Source organism: Homalodisca vitripennis, chromosome 8 (assembly GCF_021130785.1).
Source record: "Homalodisca vitripennis isolate AUS2020 chromosome 8, UT_GWSS_2.1, whole genome shotgun sequence".
NCBI lineage: Eukaryota > Metazoa > Arthropoda > Insecta > Hemiptera > Cicadellidae > Homalodisca > Homalodisca vitripennis.
In genome coordinates, this window is record NC_060214.1 from 57821375 (window position 1) to 57844332 (window position 22958).

The 22958-nt window shown below is 33.5% G+C and overlaps 1 protein-coding gene across 1 annotated transcript; it reads left to right on the forward strand.

The window, feature by feature from the left end:
* The first annotated feature begins 1485 nt into the window (after positions 1 to 1485).
* LOC124367623 (pyridoxine/pyridoxamine 5'-phosphate oxidase-like) lies at positions 1486 to 20679 on the forward strand. Its single transcript, XM_046824592.1, has 6 exons — positions 1486 to 1636; positions 8044 to 8231; positions 9280 to 9379; positions 10766 to 10837; positions 14214 to 14416; positions 20295 to 20679. Exons 1-6 carry the CDS (start codon positions 1634 to 1636, stop codon positions 20425 to 20427), a joined length of 699 nt encoding a protein of 232 aa, XP_046680548.1. The 5' UTR covers positions 1486 to 1633; the 3' UTR covers positions 20428 to 20679.
* The last annotated feature ends 2279 nt before the right edge of the window (positions 20680 to 22958 follow it).

Sequence of the window (22958 nt, forward strand, 5' to 3'; positions counted from 1 at the left end):
GCTTCCCAGTCCTACGTATTTATGCATATTTTCTTCATCGGGATAGTAACGCACTCAATTAAGGCACTAACTAGAAATAGCTTAGACCGAAAATATATGACAGGAGCTACAAGAAAACGTTTTTTGAGAGCAGCAATTTTCCGAGACCTGTATTTTTGTACTTTTTGATCGGGACAAGGTAGACTCAGCTATGCTGACTAAAATATAATTAATTCAAACCAGAAATGTTCATACACTAGCAAAATATGATGTAGGAGTCAGGTTAAACTCTGATACTCTTAATCATAATTCCTAAAATAATATGTACCTTATGTAGGCCTACTTACGTTCGAAATAGTACAGAGGATTCAATCATATTACATCGTAAACGCTTTTACTAAGTAGTGTAAGTACTTCGATTTTTAAATTTGTGCGCGAAGCCGTGGGTACCTGCTAGTTTTTAATAATATTATCTAAAGTGAACATATTTTGGTCTTAATACTTTATTATAATGGTTATCATTTCAGGAAATGGAAGCCATAACATATGTGGTCATGTTTTCAGAGATAGCGTTGTCATGAAAGTGATTTCAATAATTAAATGTAAATTGAAATATATACGTAGCATAACAACATAAGAACTTGTATTTATTGATTTTAATAAAAATGATTGATTTTGAGAAAAAAGTAATAAGATTTTAAATATTTATTAGACTTCGAAAAATTAATAACGATTTAATTTTTAAACAAAATATTTCCGTATTCAAATTCAATTTTTGTTTTATGAAGAGGATTGTTCAATTTTACGTCTCTACGGACAAATGAATATTTTCTGTGTTATTTTCAAACTGGTGAACGTTTTAAGAGAACCAGTTAATTTTATTTAATTTATTGAGTGACTAAACTTTATTTTTAAGAACAAAGCAGCGTTTATACAAAAAACTGTATTATTTTGGTTAAAAAGATAATGGGACTTTATAATGTATTTATTTGAAGATACTAGGTGTTTTAGTTTATAAAAAACTAACTTTACTATTATTTTTTTAATTTTAATTCAGTGTATGTGCTATATATGTAAGAATACGGGAAAAAACAAAATTTACAAAAATGTATAATATGTACTAAGGAACTTTAACACCTTATACGAGCTATAGTTCGAAAATAATTTTTGAGTTTCCGTTGAATTTTGATAACTTTTGCATAGCATTTTTGAGTGGCTTTGTCACAAAATTGACTAAAGTGCTCCAATGCAATTTCAGGTACAGTAGATTACTTTTAGTTTTTTTTAAGCGATATCTCTTGGTGTACATCTCTATTCGATAAATGAAAGCAATGAACACGAAAAATATGACCATATTTATGACATATGCTTTTAGTAGTTCCTTTGAAGAGTTCCAGGACATAGAACAGTTCATTGACTTCTGATCAGTGAACGATGCAGGGAGTAGTGCAGATCACCGTATTACTAGTAGGCTATAGGTAGTCGCCCGCCGCTCATGGCGGAGTGGTGATCCAGGTTACGTAACCGCAAAAGTGTTAAAAGCTCGGACTCACAGCTTCCCAGCCCATTGCGTCTCCGAGTGTTCTACCTCTGCGTCTCTCCCGCACTTCAGGCGTAACATTCCACGGTCAAGGCCAGAGTCCCGCTCGCCACAATGGTGAGTTGAACCCCTCTGCGATGTGTATGTGTGTTATATAAACAATTGAGTTTGGCGGCAAAGTTCAAGGGAAATGTCGCTTACTTTCTGTATGTATCATATATTTTAAACTAGTCGTATCACTTAATTTTATTTAATTTAAATTCGTTTTTAAAAACATAAAATTATTAAAATATATATGTTTATGACCTTAATAATATTATTTTGAAATCTCTCAACGTGGATTTAAGAAAGAACTTGAAAAAAAAGACCTTTTAGTATTGATATTATTTCAATTTAATGCACATTTAAGTTTTAGTGAATCCATTATCCAGTACAGAATAGGTTAAGGTTAATATAAATATAACATAAATACAAATAATCGAACTGTATTAACATTTGCTACAACTAAAAAAGTGCAATTATTTGTTTTTAATTTTCTTTATATTAACCTTAACCTAATATGTATCTGATTATGGATTCTCTGAATATAAAATGTAGATAGTAAACATTAAAAGTAGTAAAAGTGTTAAATGCCTTTTTTTACTGGTAACAATAATATTTATTTATAAAATTTATAACTTAACAGTTGGTTATTTAATTCCAACTTAAAGCATTTGTGTGATTAGGGATTCATTTTTAGTAGAATAGCTGTTTAGTTTATTGTTGAATCTACAACCCATAATTATCAAGCAAAAAGAAGAGAAAGGTCAAGTAATCGTAAATTCGATTAAAATATTTTCTTAGAGTCACTGTTTAAACACATCAAACCCCGTAACCGGTTAAATAAAGCCCGGTTTTCGAGTCAATAATGCAAAGAGAAGTAAAACAAAAAACTCACAGAGACAGTAAAAAGTTGCTTCACTAATTGACATCCAGTTTTCGTTGATTACGTAACGCCATCGTAATTCGGGCAGTGTTTATTGTGGACAAAATCTGACTATTTATACAGATGGTTAAATCAATATAAATGGAGCTTCATAATGTACTTAAGGAGCTGTAGAAAAGTATCATTAAAACTAATTTGAAGGACATACTTTGAAGAGAAAGACTTATCACAGGTGGTAGATTCGGAAATGTGAAACCGGTTCAGGACGGCAATCGTCTGAAACATTTCTTTTTTTTTTACTCGAGTGTAGGCTGCATTATGTAATACAAAACTCTTAATAATCCTCTTTGTTCCTATTTTTAAAACTAAACAAGTGCGAACTAGGGGAATAATAACGATCGGTATAATTAAGTTCTCAATTTCAGATAAGCACTATATAATTGAAATTTAAAATTTTTGAATTTTCTTTATATCCGAGCGTTGATTTTCAAACTTCACCATGAGATACGAATTCAATATAGCAATTGTTCAATATTTATTAGATCGGTAATTAATTGGGATTCCACACGCGTTCTGTGCTTTTGTGATCTCAAATTTAAACATTGTTATTTTAAAAGCCTAAAAATAGTTATTGCTCAGTGTAGTTAAAGGCACACTCGTATTTGTTATATATACAATAAGCAATTGATGTGTTGCCTATACTATACAATATCTTATTAAATACTAAACTTATCCATCGTACTAATTCGCTGCCTTGTAATAGTTTTATTCCAAAAGTTCTTTAATTATAATTATTTTAAAATGTATTTATTAAAATTATTTATTAATGCATGAAAAATATTTGTTTGCTTTAAAATTAAATCCACGTATTTGGGTGAAATATTTCTATTAATAAATGAATTAACTATTACAATAATTTATTTTACTTATGATACGTAGATTATGCGAAAACTATTACAATATAATTCAGAATGTTTCAATATTTGTTTTAACGAGTATAAAACAATTAAAATCATTCTAATTATTGTACTGAACAAGAATATGTATCAGTGCATACACACAAGGGCATAACTAGAACTAGCACTAATATGAATAAATATAAACTTGAATAAAAGTTCTTAAATTATTATTATTATTATTATTATTATTTAAAAATGTTATAATTAATGCATGAAAAATATTTGTTTAGCCTAAAATCAAAACCACTTACGTGCACGAGGTTTTTATTACTATTTGTAATAAAATAAATGGTTTGCTTATTAAAGTAATTTATTTTACTTTTGACACAAGTTTTTTTAAACATTTGTTTTAAACAATTCTAAACGTAATTTAAATCAAGTTAATTACTGTTATGAACAATCAAGTGCATAGACACAGGGGCATAACTAGGACTAGCACATCACTCCGGAGGGTGTGGAATAAATATGAATAAATCTAAATTTGAATAATTTAGACAGACCTAATTCACAATAAACATTTATTTGTCGTTTTATAACAAGTTGGATTGCTATTATTCGATTTTTAAATAATTTTTCTTGGGGAGGGTCGCATACCCCTCATTCTCTACCTTAGTTACGCCATTGCATAAACTATAATTTAACTTCTACCAGGTCACCTTGGTTGCATTTGAAACTAATTAAACTACTTAGAAATGCCACTTGCAAGATGATAGCTAGTAACAAGGTCACTAATCGCAGACTTTCCTTATACCCTTACACTAAAACCGTTAAATGTTTTTTACCTTAAGTACGTACTTGTGTTTGACCACACCTCTTTTTCGATTTTAAAAATCGAAAATTTTCGACACACATTAATTGTCGAGGAGCCGAGAGCTTCTCTATACTTATATAAGCACACAATCGGTTTTCTTGACATTGATAGAGGAAAGACATCGATTGTCAGCCGCCCAAGTTCTTGACAGAACGAAAATGCAGCATTTATTTAGTTTGTGTTGTTTTATTTTATATGTTTGTGTTAGAAACAAGTCTTTATTGGTACACAGGTGTACACTTGAACATTGCGGACGATCTTATAGTTATTCCGTGAACGGTGCTACGACTAAAGTTTCCGGTTCACCCGCATCTAAACATTGTTAAAATATTTCAGCCCCATTTCGGGAGCCATCTTTGATCAACAAAGGTTCAAGCGAAATTGCCAATAAAGCCATGTGATTAAACATGTTAGTTAAAAGGGACTTTCACAAGACATTTCACTGGAATCGATACTAAAACAGAGATCAATAAAGCCTTGAAGAAACCAGTTATGAAAGTTCGGTGTCGGAGTGTGCTGTAATTGTATACAAATTCAAAAGTGAGGACCGTCCAAAACTTCTTACAACCAAGAAAAACTAATTGGGCGAGCAATGGCGAAACCTATTACTCGAGGGGCTGGGAATTTTTCATTTCCGCCAATCTGTCCACTCGATATTTTTGGGAGTGCTTATGGCCGAGCGGTCTAAGACGTTGGACTTTGATTCTGAGTTAGAGATAGCGCAGGCTAGAATCCTGTACGTGACCGCTGTACTTTTAATCAGTACCATCGACCTTGTACTGACTCCCCCTTATTCTGTTTGATAAGATCATCCCACAGGCCAGTAGCCCGTTAGGACAGGCAAAATAAGGCTTAAAAGGAGATCGGCTTCTCCTGTTTTACAAACAGAGATATCTCGAGCACAACCTGACCTATTGATTTTTGAAATTTTATATGAAGCTTCATTTCTATTTGGGCAACATCGAGTTCAATGGGATTTGGCTGAGCGCTAGTGAAAATTGTTACGCAGGTCTTTGGGTTATGATAACGTAAGCAAATTGCGTACAGCCATATGAAATGTTAACAAGTGGCATAGTAAACACTTGTAGTGTAATGAAATAAGCTATAAACTTGTATTGTGCATTACTCAGCGATGTCTATCACAACAGTATTCAAAGCTGTTAAGATAATTCAGAACTATATGAGACTAATAAAAGATAAGATTCCATGGTGTTCGTATAAAGTATATTAAATTCCATGTTTTTTTTTGTTGCTCAGCCTACATTGGGGAACAAAGGGGCGTGTGAACGTATAATTTACATATTCATAGCTTACACAACTAGCGATTGAAGGTCAGTCATGAAACCGGTTTGTCTATGACAGGTATTCCGGAATATGAGTAATATCAGTACAGAAGTATTGTAATATACTTGATTTTCATGGTATTCAATGCGGCTAATACAAAGGGCTTAAAACACTTCAAAACATTTTAACGCCAGCATAGCCCAATTTAGATATACATTAATTTTAAGGGGTTGTTTAGCAGAGATGAATTATAGAGGAAAAAACCTGGTATTTGTTATTGTAATAAAAAGTGTTGAGGTTCGGCTTTGGACTTAACATAATGTGCATCTTACATTACGCTTTAAAACGATGTAGATTTTGAGCTATGATTACTTTAATTTTTTCCGAACTCCTTGTAGACCATCCTCTAGTGGATGTGAAGAGTTGCTAACTACCTTAAAAATTGTTTCTTAAGTCCAATGTTCATTTACTAAGTTTAACTTTCACAACTTGAGCCAAGACAACAATATTAAACCACTTAGAACAGGACCTACATTGTAACTGTTTCAAACTTCAAACCAGCATAATTTTTTAAAGGGTAAACCTTTTTCATGTCGGATTTGCGGCATTTTACTCCACTAATATAAGCCTTTAATTTGGTGTACTAATCGACCTATGCTCTAATTTAAGATTTCCTTCTCACTCCTTGCGGGCTATCCCCCTGACATGACAAAACTTGTAGTGAGTTCAAAAAGTAGATTTATAGATGCAGTAATGATGTACCAATGTTCAGTGCTTTACCTGTAATCGTTCGGGAATTATCAAGCCCGTGTGGGACTTGTTACACCTTGCATAAATGAAGCATCATAGCAAACGTCTATTTGGTTAGTTCATTTTCGCGATTTTCTAGATCAGATTGCAGATCTCGAACCGTAGTGTCCCTGATTTTTTTATCACTGATCGATGAAAAAAATCCTATTTTTTTCTAATGAGTTTCATCAAGAAATTCATAAAACCCTGTTTTTGTGTGGCTGTTTGAAAGGAATTTGTGTAATATTAATTGGATGGTTGGTAAACCTGATTGATATTTCACAGCACATCGTATTGGAATCAGCTTTTCAGTGAAACATAAATTATACGACAAGGTCAGTCTAAAGATTACTGATATTGAAATGTTAGTAACTGATTAACACAATAGATTGTTTAGTTTCTCAAGTTGTATCATATTTTATAATAACTAAATATCATCATATAAAAATAATGGAACAACCTAATTAAATTTTAACGCAACGTTGCATTAAGATGCACATTCCAGTAACAGACTATAATTAATTATAATTATTCTTATCATTACAGCTCAAGAAAGATGTCTTATGAGTGAAGTAGGTACTCTCTTTGAGGATAATAAAACGGGAAAGCCTTCAGTAACAGTCAAAACTATTTTGGAGTTGTTACTGCCAACACAAAATTTGAGGTTAATGATACTGTTACAATACATTTTGCTATCGTTCTGATATTTTGCATGATTTGCTCTCCGAAAAGGTCTTTTAGTAAACTTTCACTTTCAAAACACTTACACCTCTCAAAATCATCTTCATCTGGAGCTGTTATTTTCGGTTTTTCAGGGTAAACTCCACACTTGAGACTAGAAGTACCAAAATATTATTGTTCTGGTATTTTGTAGGTGGTTTACTCTTGAGGAAGATTTTAGTAACAACATTTAAGTGAATTAAGTAACACTATGTATATATCTTAGTGTCGAGCTGTTATTTCTGAGGGTTAAGGTAATATTCAAAACTAGGAACTAAACAATTTCACAAAATGTGTAATTGATTACGTTGAAATTTTACAGCTGAAGTACACACAGGGTTTCATACCGTATTAATAAAAACTTCAACATCGATTCAAAAAATAATTATGACAAATATGAAATTAAAATATGTTCTCAAATATAAAGTACACAATTTGTTGGTGTTTCATTCGTTTAAGGTAACTCAGGCTGGAAGTTGAGGAAGGATTGCTAGGCGTGGTTTATACTAACTAATTAATCTAAGATAAACATACACCAAACAAAATGTTGTGCGCTCTCCAACTTTACGTTTACTGGGTGGAACTCCGTAGTAGATACGGTAAGGTAAAACTTTAAATGTATAACGTTGTACCTTAAACATAAACGTTTTGATGCAACCATTATGTTTATGTATGTTTTGAAGAAATGTTTCTCACCTTATGTTTTTCTACTAATTACATATCATTACATTTTGTTACGCAATGTATAACTTGTGGTCTAAATACTAATAAGAAATTGATTGTTTACTGTATTTTGAAATTGATCATGTTTTTGAGACCATTTATTTAATGAAAAATGTTCGAAAAGTATATTCTTTAGGATATTTTATTATACTATTGTGCAGTTTTTAAATCTATGATGTTGGCAATATATAAAATATTGTTCGATTATAGCATGATACACGACACCCAGCCTGGTATATTAATGGTTTTCGAGGTTATCTGACTGCATTTACTACTGTGCAAATCCCTACTAATATGAACATTTATCTTTTAGGGCCAAGAAAATGGTTTGAACGACAAAAACGCACAGAATGGCTCAGATAAAGCAGAAACAGAGTCGGGACTCGCTCGCATCGAGTTTTCAGGCTCCAACCCTTTCCAGCTTTTCCGGGAATGGCATGGGGAGGCGCGAGAAGTAAATCTAGTCAGTCCTGACGCCCTCTGCTTCTCCACCTGTTCCAAGTGAGTAGAAGTTGGCAATAGTTTGTAGCGATGATGACAAAGTGGACCACTTAAATGCTGGCAAAATGGGCCACATCAATTCTGACAAAATGGGCCACCATAACAGATGGTATGTCAATGAAGCCATTAACAATACCTCACCGTGGATACATTCCACGATGTTTGGGGAGGGGGTTATTGAATAGAATACTGACTTTAGCAACATACCATTTTGAACTGGAACAATATATTAGGACTTGTACAAAAGTAATTCCCTGCAAAAACCAATACTTGCTGAACTATTTTAGCGCAAACCCACAAACATCAGTTCCCTGGTCCTGTGCCAAAAGTTTTTTTGGAAAAAAACCAAAATGGCCTAAAGACACAGAATGTATCATCGAATGATAAAGTATGAAACACTGAATAAAAATATAAAATACATACATATTATTCTAGCACATACAAAAATGTAGCAAATAGACTTTTTGGAAACGTTTTTTTAATAGATCAACTAAAAATATTACTTTACATGAAAAAGCAAAAAGAAAAAGATAGTACATTACAGTAATCCAAAATTTGAATTGTATTAGGTAATCGCAAATGTACAAGTCACTCATAGCAATAAAAATAAAAAATGTTGAAATTTGAAAAAAGGGTTTGATTATATTAACTTTAAAACTGTTTTGTAAAAATAATTTTTTAAATTTAATCATTTTTCTAATAGTGCAGTATCTAAAATTTTCGTTGCTGTAATAATACAAAATGAGAATTGAAATGAGATATTGAAAAATATAGGCAGTCTGAGCCTATATTTATCAATGCAAATACTTAACAAATAAATTGCTAAACTTAAATGATGAAGCAACTACTCATAATGGGTTGCTGGCCAGTAAGAGAGTTAAATATCTGGATATTCACAAAACTATTATTCCACAATAACTTCATATCCGGAAGTATTCTTTTAGTTCTATCCACCTATTTGATTCTATCTGTAACCATATGTAAAAATATGCTTTGCATTTTAAGATTATAGTTGCAATTTTTGAAATAAGCAATTAAATAATTTCAGAGATGGAGTCCCCAGCTCGAGGCATATGCTGCTAAGAAGGTTAGATGATGATGGGTTTGTCCTAATGACAGACGGACGTAGCAGAAAATCAAATGAAATTGTAAGTAAAAAGAATATTTCAAATATGTGTATCTATATTATTAGTAATAGTTGAATGGGTTACATTTAGAGTTCATGCCATATAATGGTATAATTTTAAAGAGAATATTTTATATGAACTGTGTTTTCACAAGTTTTCTGCTCCAAATTCTGAGAAAGCACAATTAACTGGCTTTACTGATCTCTATGAAAGGTAGAAATAGTTTAAGAAGTCTAAACTAAGTGCCCTAGTCCTAACTATTAAACACATGAGCGATTTGGTTACTATTCTAGATGTATTAGAACCAATGTAAGGAGATTCTAGGGTATATTCTAGAGGTAAATTTTATGGTTTGGACAATTTTCAAAAACTCCATCTTTCGGAACTAAAGCTCTCCTGTCTCCATATGTTTATTAATGGTGAAATCTATTTTGGTCATTAATTTACTATTTGAGACATTAAAACAGGATTTAGACAAATCACTTTTAAGTGACTAATTTTATGTTAGAGTCAATACTATTTGTCAAACTGAACATAAAAAGGAAATAGGCTACACGTTTTCTCTTAAAGTATCGACCGCAGACTATATTGCTATTCTCTTATATTATCAACCACAACATTATTGCCTCAAATTATTGAGGTTTAAAGGTAGAATAAATAGTGAGCGTGTAGTGTACAAATCCTCAAGGTGAGGATGATCAAGAGGATAGCAGGGAACTAATGCTGCCGTAGAATTAGAATTCTAATTAAGAAATAATTCAATTTAGGTCCCAATTTGATAAACATTTCAGTGGCATAATTTATAGAATAAATAAAAGTAAATATTGTTGCATTAAAATCTCATGAATAAACAGTAAATATACGAATAAACAATATAAATAACGAACAGCGCAGCGCCCGGTTCGTAACGACTTAAGCAACTAATATTGCATGCTAAAAGTGTACACGTATAGAATTAATATGCAATAATTCTGATATTTTTTATCCAATGACTGATAAGAAAGTTTACAACTGAATCAATTTATAACCTAAAACGTATAGAAAACATGTATTACGATCCCTTAAAAATATTTTAATTGAAATATATAAATACAAATAAATGGAAATTCTAATTGTAGTGTAACAAGCAAAGATAATTCATTGGCCTAAGTATTATGCAGCCGCATGTGTAATGGATATACATATTTTCTTCATATGTGCATATGTTTTTTACGCAGAAATATTTTATAGCAGTCTCAATATGTTGTCGACAGCATTGCAATTGTAACACACATTTATAAAACATGAGCTTATAATATTCTAGGCATTGGAGTGTTGTGAAAATTACAGTTAATTAATATAATATAGTGCTTTTTACTTAATTCATTTTATTACATTTTATAATTCATGATTTTATACTCTTTCCAGGCAGAAAATCCTCTTGGTTCTTTGGCATTCCTTTGGTCATTTAGAAAAGATGGCAGTATTATAAATAGACAAGTAAGTAAACTTTGTTTTAAGTAATTATTCAAAACTGTGAAAGGTAATTGTTAAATAGTTTTAATCTTGAATTGGCTAAGCGATATGGAACCCCATAATTTGATCTGTCTGTCTACCTGTCTACCTGCATGATATCTGAAAAACTAGATATATACTTGTTCATAAAGCTTTATTTCTTTATGAGGAACACTAAAATCGATAATGACGCATAACAATGCATGGGGATTTGGCTGAGCGTTAGTGAATATTTTTTCATTGGTCTTAACCATGATGGCAACATCAAAATGCAGAATAAATAAATTTGTGGAAATCTCAGTCAATACAAATTAAAACATAACTGCCCCTCTACACTTCACCTGTATGCCTACATGTAAGTTGACAAACCAATATGACCAGCAATGATCGGTATAGCTTCTTTATTACAAAATCCATGCTCTTAAACATTACAATTCAAGTTTGTTTTTAGTGGAAAGCAATTGATAATAAAGGAGAAAATAAACCATACAAATTATCAGACTTTTATGATCATGTTACTCAGATCTATGGTAATTAAAACCTTTCATTTGCTAAAATATTTCTGAGTTTTAAAATTACATTAAAGATATTTGACCTAACATTCTATATTAAAAAAAAAACATTATGGTTGCCTGTAAAGTCGGTTTTACGGGCGAAGATTTTACGTGACAACGTCTTTTTCTCGGTAGAATATTTATTGATATGAATATTAAATTGCACAATAGGAACAAGGAATTGAATGAAAATAAGAATTGCACAAATTTTAACTATAGAAATATATTTTGTTTACTAAAACATTGTACATAATTTGAAATTAATTAAAATTTGTTATTGTAAATGGTAAAGTTGAATAAAACATTTACTAAAATTGGAATTTGAAATTCTTGCTAAACACAGTTAAATTCTAACTCCGCGCGTGGTGATTGGTCGGTTTAGTTCGTTTGTTTGGTCGCACTGTTATGACAGGTTAGAGGTTATAATTTGTTATTTTAAATGTTTGACTAACAATACGCGCTGTTTCTTCTCAATCGACTGAATTACGATTGATTGCAGAGTGATTTAAACTAATAATTTACTTAACACTATCAACATTTGTCAATAGTATGACATAACCTATAAACTCAGTTTCTCAACTTTTGTGTCAATCTAACAATTAATCAATCAATCATAGTTTACGATAATGAAATATCAGTGTACAATTATTTACCTTTATTGTTGTAGTTGTTGTAAATGACGAATCTAAGCACTCCACATTTTCACGAATAAACATAGTTATCTGCTTTATCCCGTGCGGCGGACCCACAGTTATCTGCTTTATCCCGTGTGGATCCCGTGCGGCGGACCCACTGGACGGGCATCGTAACGTTACCGGGCGTTACACTTTTTCATGAGTGACTCCGAGCCGCAACCTAATTTAAGACGTTGTCACGTCAAAATGAGTTTTAAAAATGTGGTTAAAAATGATTTAATGATAATATACAAATATTTTCTAAAACACATAATATGAAGGAAAAAATAAGATAATGAAGAAGATTTTTATACTCTTTACGGTACACAGCATACATTTAAAAAGATCTTTTAACAGAAGGGATATTGGAATCTCTTACCATGGCAAAAAACCCTAAGTACCCTTGAGTTAGTGTTGATTAGAGAAGAAAATTCTTCATTCCTGTATCCGTCCTGCTAGCAGCACGTAGTTCAGGACCTTATGGGAATCTTTCATAAACAAAAACTCTAAATACTGCAACTATTATTTATTTCATGAACAACTAGCCTCATAGGTGGATTGTCCGTGATGCTTCGGCCAGGTACCATAGACTTCTACTCGAATATTAGGTGTTATGAGACAAGGTGAGTCGGAATAAGGATTTTCTACTGCCTTATCAACACTAACTCAGGTGTGCCTCGTAAAATCTCGTCTTCTTGAGACCGATGTTGAAGATACATTAACATACGCTATAGACAATAATTTTATGTCGGTTTAATATTTAATAATTTCATTTTACATTCAACCCCTAATTAAAGCTAGCTATATCCAACGACCACCAATGTCTGTAATTAAAACGTGCCTTGTTTAACATGCATATTTTACAAGTGATTGGATGAATCCCATTTTGATAATAGAGATTATCGATTTTTGTATGCACCAAAATCAATTTTTGTATTTTACAGTTGGCCATTTTCCTAATACATAGGATTCCTCGCCACAACATTGTGCACCTTAGGCTTTCCACTGACATTAAATTTTCATTGGTAAATCTTCGGGAGCTTCCAATGAAAATTATTAATAAAGGGTGCATCTTTAAAAAGTGATTATGTACGTATGATATCCTTGTTATTACAGGGAAAAGTATGCAAAGCCACATGTACCAGCTAGTACCAAAATACATTTCTTAAGCAGCACCTTCACTGTAACTGAGAAGTGCCGCAGCTTTCTCTATCCGATTTCTCTATCTGAGATATAATTCTCTGGGAAATATAAAAATGTTACATTTAATTAAAATTAGGTTTGGAGACTTTCTCTTTAAAAAGGTTTAGTATAACGAATAAATAGAACATGTAGTTGTACCGTAAATTAGTTAATTAAATTTCATATAATGTAAATTTCGCAACCTAGTCAGCCAGTATAATATAATATTATTTTACATCCAATGTTCCGGAACTAAATTATTGGGCGGAGTAACTACCTAATTGGCACGCGTATGAATATTTTCTTCTAACCCTTCGTAGCAGCCCAACTATGTGACCGAGCAGACCTCGCGCGCTTTGTCCGCGAGTTTACGTGTCCCACGTGTCTCACGGCTCACAGGGCATATATTATTTGAGTAGATGGCTACCAGTTTATTAACTTCTACTCATCGTCTAGTAACCACCGACTAGACATAACCCTTCTTAGACTACAGCGCCATTGTCTCGTGCCAAGACGCCGACACCCGGGTTGTGAGTCTACACGTTGCGAAGGGAAGTAAAATCTTTATGTTTTATAAAGTAAAACATCGTAGGCATAATTCCATAGAACATTGTATATTTTAGGCCCACCTAGCAGATATGCAATTTTTAGTTATTATATTCTAATTGGCAGCAACGTGGCATTACATACATTTAGTTTACCATCCAAAAGTGGTGCTTGTAAGTTTTAATAATTAAACTGAACTTATAAGTAAACTTTGCAATTCGAGTATTTAATAGTAAGACCTCAGAAGTCACCACCCCCCATGTGTTATCGTCATACGGTACATAGTATATGGACTAGAAAAAAAAAAACACCATATGAAAACAAACAGAATCTGCCAAATATCCATTCTTTCAGTTGATATAGTGACATTCATGTTCAACTCAAAAACGAAAACCTTCTGTGCAGGTAAGAATAGACGGCCGGGTGGAAGATTTGCCACAGAGTTCCTGTCAGGAAATATGGGAGCGAGAACCGCTGTACTGCAAGATCCGGGCCAATATCTGCGACCAGGGTAGACCCGTGGATTGGGAGGATCACAAGAGGATTCACGACAGCTGGTACGAGGAGTGCCTCAGGGAAAATACAGTGCCCACCATCCCCGACCATGTGTAAGTGATGATTTTCTTTTGTTCTCTTAGGACAAGAAGCTTATAAATTGCACTTAGTCCTATAAGGACCTTAGCGCTGCTTCCGGAGTGACACGATATTCAGGATGGGCAAGGTTAGGGGCTAGGGGCCGCCTCCTATCGAGATTCATGGGGAAGGATTAGGGTACTAATCTCAAAGTCATGTACCCTCGGAAGAAGGGGAGGCCAGCTCTGAACCAGCCTCTCCAGTCAGAGCAGGCAAGGGGTGGCACGGCACACCCTTGTTCAGGCCAGCAAGAACCTCTGATCTTAGGGAACGAACCCCACTAACTCCAACAGTCATATCCCGCAATAGACTAGACCTATCAATTGGGAATGTTTTCGTACCAATTGGGAAATCTACATGTTTGTTTGTTTTTTATTATTGTTAGAGTTTACTCTAAATAACATTTTTAATGTATTTATGAACACTATTTCTTTTGCGAACCACTACAACTTTTCAAGAAACAACAGATTTTATCTTCTCATGAACCGTTTTACGAAAGAGGATATTGAGGCAATCGCTCATTATCTCTCCTCAGTGGCTTAGCATCTATAATCACAAGAAAGATAAGACTACTTTGTCAAAAGCTGATAAGGGGAAGCCAACTACCACTTATATTTAGGCTGAATGAGATTAAGGAAGACAGTGAAACCTCTAAAAACCGATGAAGACTGCACACTGACTTAGAGTTATGATTATAATAAAATTATAGAATGCATCAGTAACTTGGGAAATATGTAATAATAACTGAGATGCTAACAAATAAAAATATTATCCTACATAACGAGGTTAAGGATTTTGCTTAAAACCTCATAGAACATGAGCAATAACTCAGCTAGAATATCCTGGAGGTTCAGTATACCCTTGGATGTAAATAATTCATGTGGTGGAGGCTCGGTACCTCTGCAGATAATAAATAGGTAGTCGTCATCACTTCATTGAAATCCTATCGATCCAGTTCACCTGGGATTATCACGACATTTATCAGGTGTTTTGATAAACAATTAACTAATATGCATTGAAAAGTTGCCGCTATCGTATAAATTACATCCTATTTATATCAACGAAAGCTTGGGTCCATTAAGGTGGAAACTGGTTTGGTTGAGGGAGTAGTTAAGAGGAAACGTGGGTTAAATCTTTATGGATCAAGGTGTACAAGGTACCTACTCTCATAAGGAAAGACGATACTTAGAGAGGTCATTCTATATTTGCCTGTTATGAATTTTGCCTGGGCATCTTCGCATTGATTTACATTTAAATTATACTTACAGACTTTTATTTTTGCATATATCTGTGTTCAAACAGATGAGCCTGTGGAATAAATTATTAAATATGTGATGTTTGTTGTGTCATTGTTTATACAGGTTTAAGTGATTCCATATTTGGGTAAGGATTCTCATTTTGTGCGCCCAATACAAAATATCAATATTATCTCGAAGAATTCAAAATGTAATTTTTTAAATTTCCAAATATTTGGCATGGTGTTTTTTAATGTGCTAAATAATGTGCAGTGTTAAATTTAAAATTATATTATTTCTAAAGCCATATTCTATTAACTGCCACCAAATCACTTTTCTGTACTGCTAGGCTAATGCACTTTATAACCGTTATAAACATTTATTTACATTGTTAACTAGCTATTAAAAATAGTTTTAGCGTTATCAGTGAAACTATCTAAAGCCTTATCACCGTAAAGATAACTTGGTCAGCCGGGCTTTGAGCTCCAAATTTTTTAAAGTGACTACTTCTTTTGGCAGGCTATGTTTTGCACGGGGTAAAAACTTTCGTTGGCGCCACGTCACGCATCACGCTTGTTCGCCATTTTGAGGTGTTTCGCCGTTACTTTTAGTGGCTATCCAGCCATGCTAGTGAGAGGTTATAATTATCGCTCCTTGTTAAAGTGATTACTTCTTTTGTCGGCCAATGTATGTATATTTAAAGAATTAAAAATAAAGTGATTAAATCTTTCCTAGCTACCAAGCTGTAGTGTAATTTAATCCTTGAAGAAAATTAACCCTTCTGTTGATTATAATAATTATAACCTTTATTCATACATTCGCTTACAAAATAAATTAAGCAAAAACAGGTTTTAATAGAAATTTTGCTGAAGAAACGTCAAAACCACTAATTAAATTTTTAAAAGATAAATTACATTTAACAGTGTCAAACAACAAATCAAGATCAGCTAGATATGGAACAACAATAGATGCTGTGTTTACAAGGTATTTAGCGAGATTTATTCCAGAATTGTTATTTCTTATTTCCTACATAAATATAGGTTGTTTGTAATGAAAGTAAATAAAACAATGCTCAATATTAGTTATGATTACCTGTTATGAGTGATTTCCTTTATCTACTCATCCAAAAAAATGTTCGTAATTTTCTTCCTCCAAATAACACGTAATCAATTATTAATCAATTATACTGATTATAGCACTAATAAATTTCTCAAAATATAATTAGCATGTATTTTGAGGAGTGTTATTTATTTTGAAAAGACTGTAAGGTACGCGATGCGGAAAACACCGAACCCGTACCGCTGGAACTGTTGTATAAGTCGAGTGCTAATATCAGAACACAGGAAACTGGAACTGACAGTGACCTAGGTCGGTAGTGTTATCTGATCAGCTGATGCGCTCACGGTCATTGCCGCTATTGCTACGTCATAACCACATTGCATTGGTGTCTCGTGTTTGTTTTTGTGGTTAATGTCCGCACTCTGTTATGGTCGTGTACCGTCTTCACTTGTCCACAATAAGTTCGTGAACTGGGCCAAGCAAACAACAGAAAGAAATAACAGAAGCCTTCCATCACAGCACTGTTAGAAGAAGATTTTAGCCGAGAAATACACCAGTTATCCAAATAAATATAAATGGACACAAGCACCTACAGAACCCTAATTTAATTAATTCAATGAATCGAGAAACTACATTACAAACAATGTTTAAAAGGGAAATATAAGTAACTCCTATGTTTTCTTCCCTCTGCCCAATCGTCCCTAGGAGATATCACAATCCTAAAGGGCATCTTCACAGAGTCGGTATCCTTCAGGAGGATCCGCTCTGTAGAATGTGTTATGAGCAGGATGAAACTGCCGAACACTTGCTCTTTGATTGTCCTGCAATAGCAAGGGAGCGGTATGCCATCTTTATAGTTTGGACAAGGGTGGTGAATTTCTTCAGGAGGACCTGATAGGTTGTTTTCGGCGGTTTGTGGAACTGCTGAAATCATAGACTGGTAGGCCTCATGGTGTGCTTCAGGGGTACCAAAAGGCCCTTGAGGCTTAAGTGCATGGCAGTAAGCCGCCCCATAGAAGAAGAACTCTATGTTAGCATGTATTATGATTGATTACCACACATTTTTGAATGTGGAGGAAGAGAGACAATTAATTGTCTGAGCGTATCCTATTACAACTTTTTATATTCATATCCACCTACGTCATTGTGTTGATATTTTTAATCGAAGAGGATACTCGATGCAGAACAAGGTTTGTAACACCGATAAACAGTGCTAAGCCCACAGACAAGATTCGATCAGGCGTTATCTTTAACTCAGATCCAAAGTCTGACGTCCTCTCAGAAAAGGAGGCTCTCTGATTAGACCCTCTATTCTGATTAGTGATGGTCACTGTTTCTGAGGGTTTTTTCGTTCGTCACCATCTGCGCGGGTTACTCTCCCAAAATACCTTCAATTCCGTAGGTAAGGTAAACCGGTTGCTGAATAGTAAATAGGTACCGGTTACAGGTCGTAAAACTATTAAATACACATACTTAAAATAAAAAGTAAAGATTTATTGGAAAATAGCTTTCTAATGTCATATTCTGTATTCTAATCCTAAATTCTTCACTAGTTTTACACCACCACATACATTTCTAGGTACGCTCTATTTTATGTGTGTTGTTATCGAGTTAGGTTATTTGTTTTAAAATGACTTGGAGTTATTTATTTGATATATTTAGGTTCCTATTTCAATATATGTTGTTTGTAATGAACATAAATAAAAAAAATGCTCAATATTGATAGATTAGGCTAATTTATGAATGAGCGCTTTCCATGTCTGTTATTCCCAAAAAATATGTATGTAATTGAACATTAATTAAGCTCGTACAGATTAATTAACATTTCAAAATAAGCATATTAAAAGCATATAATTTGAGATCTTATATATATAATTTCAATAAACATTGAATCACAAAAAGTACCCTCTCCGCCGGGAGTCGAACCCGGATCTGTCACTTGCCGGGTGAATGTGCTACCATTACACCACAGAGCGCTTACTTTTTTCGATTCAATTATTTTGTATTTGGCCGTATCTGTCACATATGAGTTTAAATAAGCAAACTAACAGTATAAATGGCAATAGCCTTATTTAAATTGAAATTAAATAAGGCTATTGCCATTTATACAATTTAATGTAAATAAAAGTCGTTTGACAGGTATTTGGTCTACCGATCATATGTTAGTTTGCTTATTTCAACGCATATGTGACAAGATACGGCCAAATACAAAATTATTGAATCGGAAAAAGTAAGCGCTCTGTGGTGTAATGGTAGCACATTCACCCGGCAAGTCAGAGATCCGGGTTCGAATCCCGGCGGAGCAAGTACTTTTTGTGATTCAATGTTTATTGAAATTAAATAAGGCTATTGCCATTTATACAATTTTATATATATACACATATAAAAGACCGTAAATTACGTATTGCGGAAGGAAGATCGGACCGCTACCGCTGGAACTGTTGTATACGAGTAAGTTGAGCGCAAATATCAGAACACAGGACACTGGAGCTGACAGTGATCTAGGTTGCCAATGTTATATGATCAGATGAATACATTACAACAACAGATATAATGTATGTAAAACATCCGCTTCATATGTCCAAAAGGTTTAATTTACTAAAAATGCAAAAGAGCCGAAGAGATGTTGTAATGAATATGTTTTCCCTAGGTACATTCCTGACTATGAACGGAATATTCATTTCAGAATTCTACACTGTATCTACAAACATTTTTCTTGAAATCTATAGAGGAGTTTTCGTAAGCAAGGAGTACATCATCGGTTACGCTAGTTTTCGTGAAATTCGAAATAGGAGTTACCAAAAGAATTAGAAATTCAAATCGATAACTTTTTTACACATATTATATTTCTCTAGTTTGATACATTAAAAACAGACGCCGAAATATAAATTATAGTTATCACTGTCAGATTAAGAGGCTGAAAGTTGTCATTTTACTGGTCTGGTTGGGTTAACTAACGCTGTTTAATAGATATTTACGGGTCTGACGGTTGGGTTTAAATGTGTGAAGGTAGTAATAATATGATCATAGAAAACAATTAATTATCATCTCATACTTTTAAACCGTTTGGTACCTCTCCCATTCCGACTTCACGAAACTAAAATGACTTACGACCGATTTCTTTCTTTAAGAAACTCCTCTATCGATTTCAAGAAAACTCAGGTAGTGTGTCTGCCTATAAAGAGCAAATAGGCTCTATGTTTCTGGATTATAAATGTTAGTTGAAATAGTCGATAATAATGTACATATCGCCTTGCGCTACAAATAAGAGTTATAGTGGTGATATAGAGACAATGGATGCGAGAAGGTCAAGGACGCACGCTGCAGACTTGCATTCTGTAATCTCTGCACTTGTCACTCACATCCAGCACTGACTTCGGTCATTGTTCACGGTCCACTAGATATATATAATATCTAGTATAAAGTGCAAAATATATTTCTGTAAATGAAACACGTTAGCATTAAATGGTTTATTGATCACTTACATTTTCGTAATTACTGTATTGATCTGAATTGAAACTGTATTGTGTATATAATAAAATAAATATTTTCATTTCAGAGTTTACTACAAGGTGATCCCCACCTTTATGGAGTTCTACCTCGCACATGACAATTTTATCGGGGACCGTTTGGCATTCCACTGCACGGATAAAGATGCAAAGGTCTGGAAAATGGGGAGGATCGCGGCTTGATCCTCAATTGAGGGGACTTCTGGTGGTTGTAAGAACAGTGTTAAGGAGTCGAAGAAGAATACACTGAAGGCTCAGGGTGTAGGATATAAGCTCGATTTGATTAAGTTTAAAGATTTGGTTTGTTTTTGATGCAGTTTACTAACTACAACAAGTGGGAAGTATTAATGGTCAAGGAATTTCCTTGAGAGTCTTACATTAAAAGTAGTATTACTTGTTCTCATTTTAAGTTGTTAATAAAATATTTGAACATGCTTCACTATTGATTCATAATAACAACATTGATTATTAGGTATTATCTTTGATTGTATTAGTTACTCAAGAGATTACTCGTCCAATGCTATAAATTGAGCTACGGTCAAAGTGGCAGTTCGAACTGGCATCTTTGGAGTTAAAAGATAAGATAGCAAACATTTGAACGATAAGTTATGTGGTACAGCTCTAGTATCTGACCACAGTTTCAACTAAAATAATCCGCCGGACTTCAGCACACCATGTCTATATTATTCTTAGTAACTAATACAATGAAAGGTATTGTTTAATCTTAAACGTATTGTTCCTTTTATGAGATTTGGGACAATACGATTAAGATAAAGCAGACTCTTGGTGTTATACTTTACAAAGTGACCTTGTTTGCTTGCGTAAGGAATGCTGTTTTGAAATCTGAAAAGAAGTGAATCGTCTTATATGGATCGTTAGATTTTTACAGTGACTTTTGCCAAATGCTTTGCAGATCCTAGGACCCGAACTATCCTAAGTTTGCCACATTTGTCTACAAACAATACACAGATATACACTAGGTTAATCAAAGGGAACGCCTTTCGTTGTGGTTTTGAGGATATGTTTCCAGAGCCGTTGTAGAAGTTGCAAGTAAATAGTTCCAAACTGCTCTTTCAGCTCGTCAACTGACTTGTTAACTATCTGTAGAGTTCTTTAGTTAACTATCCTTTTATTAGTTCACTATTTTGAAGTATTTGCTCTGATAAATTAGACGCACTGCAATAGCATATGCATTTAACAGTTTTTTGGTATTGATTTACAATAGCGTGACCATGGAAAATGGACTTTTTTTTCCTGGGGTTGGGCATTTATAGCCAAGCATTATTATCACAGGTGCATATAAACTGGGGGGGAAAGTATATTATTGTATTATATTGATGCCTTTCGGGCATTATTGCGTTCAGGATGGAAAATAACCGACAAAATTTTGTCGAACAACACTTGGAGGGTTAAGGAGCAACGGCATCACGTGATCTGGGATTCGACTTTTGCAAGCTCGAGTTAATTTTTTTTCCAAAAGAGCAAGCAGTGCGCAGCACTGCGCAGCGGGTAGGCATCGTTGACAGGATTAACGTACTAGTAAGCATCATTTCAGCCAGAGGTACTGTCAAAAACAGAGTTTTCAGAGGATTTCAAAAAATCGTAACTCTGATTTTCGTTGCCGACGAATTTTTTCTTCACTATTGTTTTCAGGAAAAAAAATGAACATACCTTTCCATGGTCACGTTATTGTAAATTGATACCAGTTTTTTCCAAAACAACTTTGGCTTCCAAAGGGCTTATTACATGCGATCTTTGACAGTGACTTATTCTAGACTCAGCTTATGATAATATGCAATGTGAGCCGTAAGTTACTTAACAAAAATACAACACGACAGTAATTATTAATAAATTGTTTCGTTGTTTAGTTCTCATATAAAATTACTTTTAACATTTATGATTTACTAACTTTAACATAACCTCAAAACAGTGTTGTAATAGACAGCCGAGTAGCTACAACTGTAGTCAAATTGATCCTGAGTAAAAGCTAGTGTCAAGTGACTAAAATCCCATTCTGTATTATTATTAGTATTTTGATTAATAACTTAAAAGTGGATACAGAAAAAATGTACGATTGTGATTCTGTTCAGAGAAAACCCGGTGATAAGAACAATGGAATTTTATACTTATAGTACATTAAACCTTTGTCAATGTCTTCTAATCTATTGTTTTGTCATGGATAAATAAATGTGTTCTATAAGTTGTGTGTTTTATTTTGAACTGTATATTCTGATTTGTTGTTAGTGGGATTAAAATTGAATTCCTGCTAATCTATATATATAAAAATGAATGTTTGTATGTTTGTCCTTTATGGAATCGTGAACTATTGGACCGATCATGATGAAAATTTGTACGTATATGTATTTTTCCACGGAGAAGGTTTATAAGCTATGCTCATCCCTTTCCCGATTCAGGATTCCGCCCCACTGGTTACAGAAAATACCCATAAGAAATGCATTGCAGCAAACATATGTTAACGTCTTTTCAAATTTTTAATCAGCTGTTCTTTGTAAACATATATTACACTTATAGTTTTAAAGCATAGAGTAAGCTTAAGAGAAACGACAAATTTTGTTTAAACTGTTTTTGCAATCACTGTTAAACATAGACTTTACTATCCAGATAATACAATTCAAATTTGACGTAAAAATTCACCTTTAACTGCAATATTTATTTAATATAAACCATGCTCATGCTTGATCAGAAGAGTAATG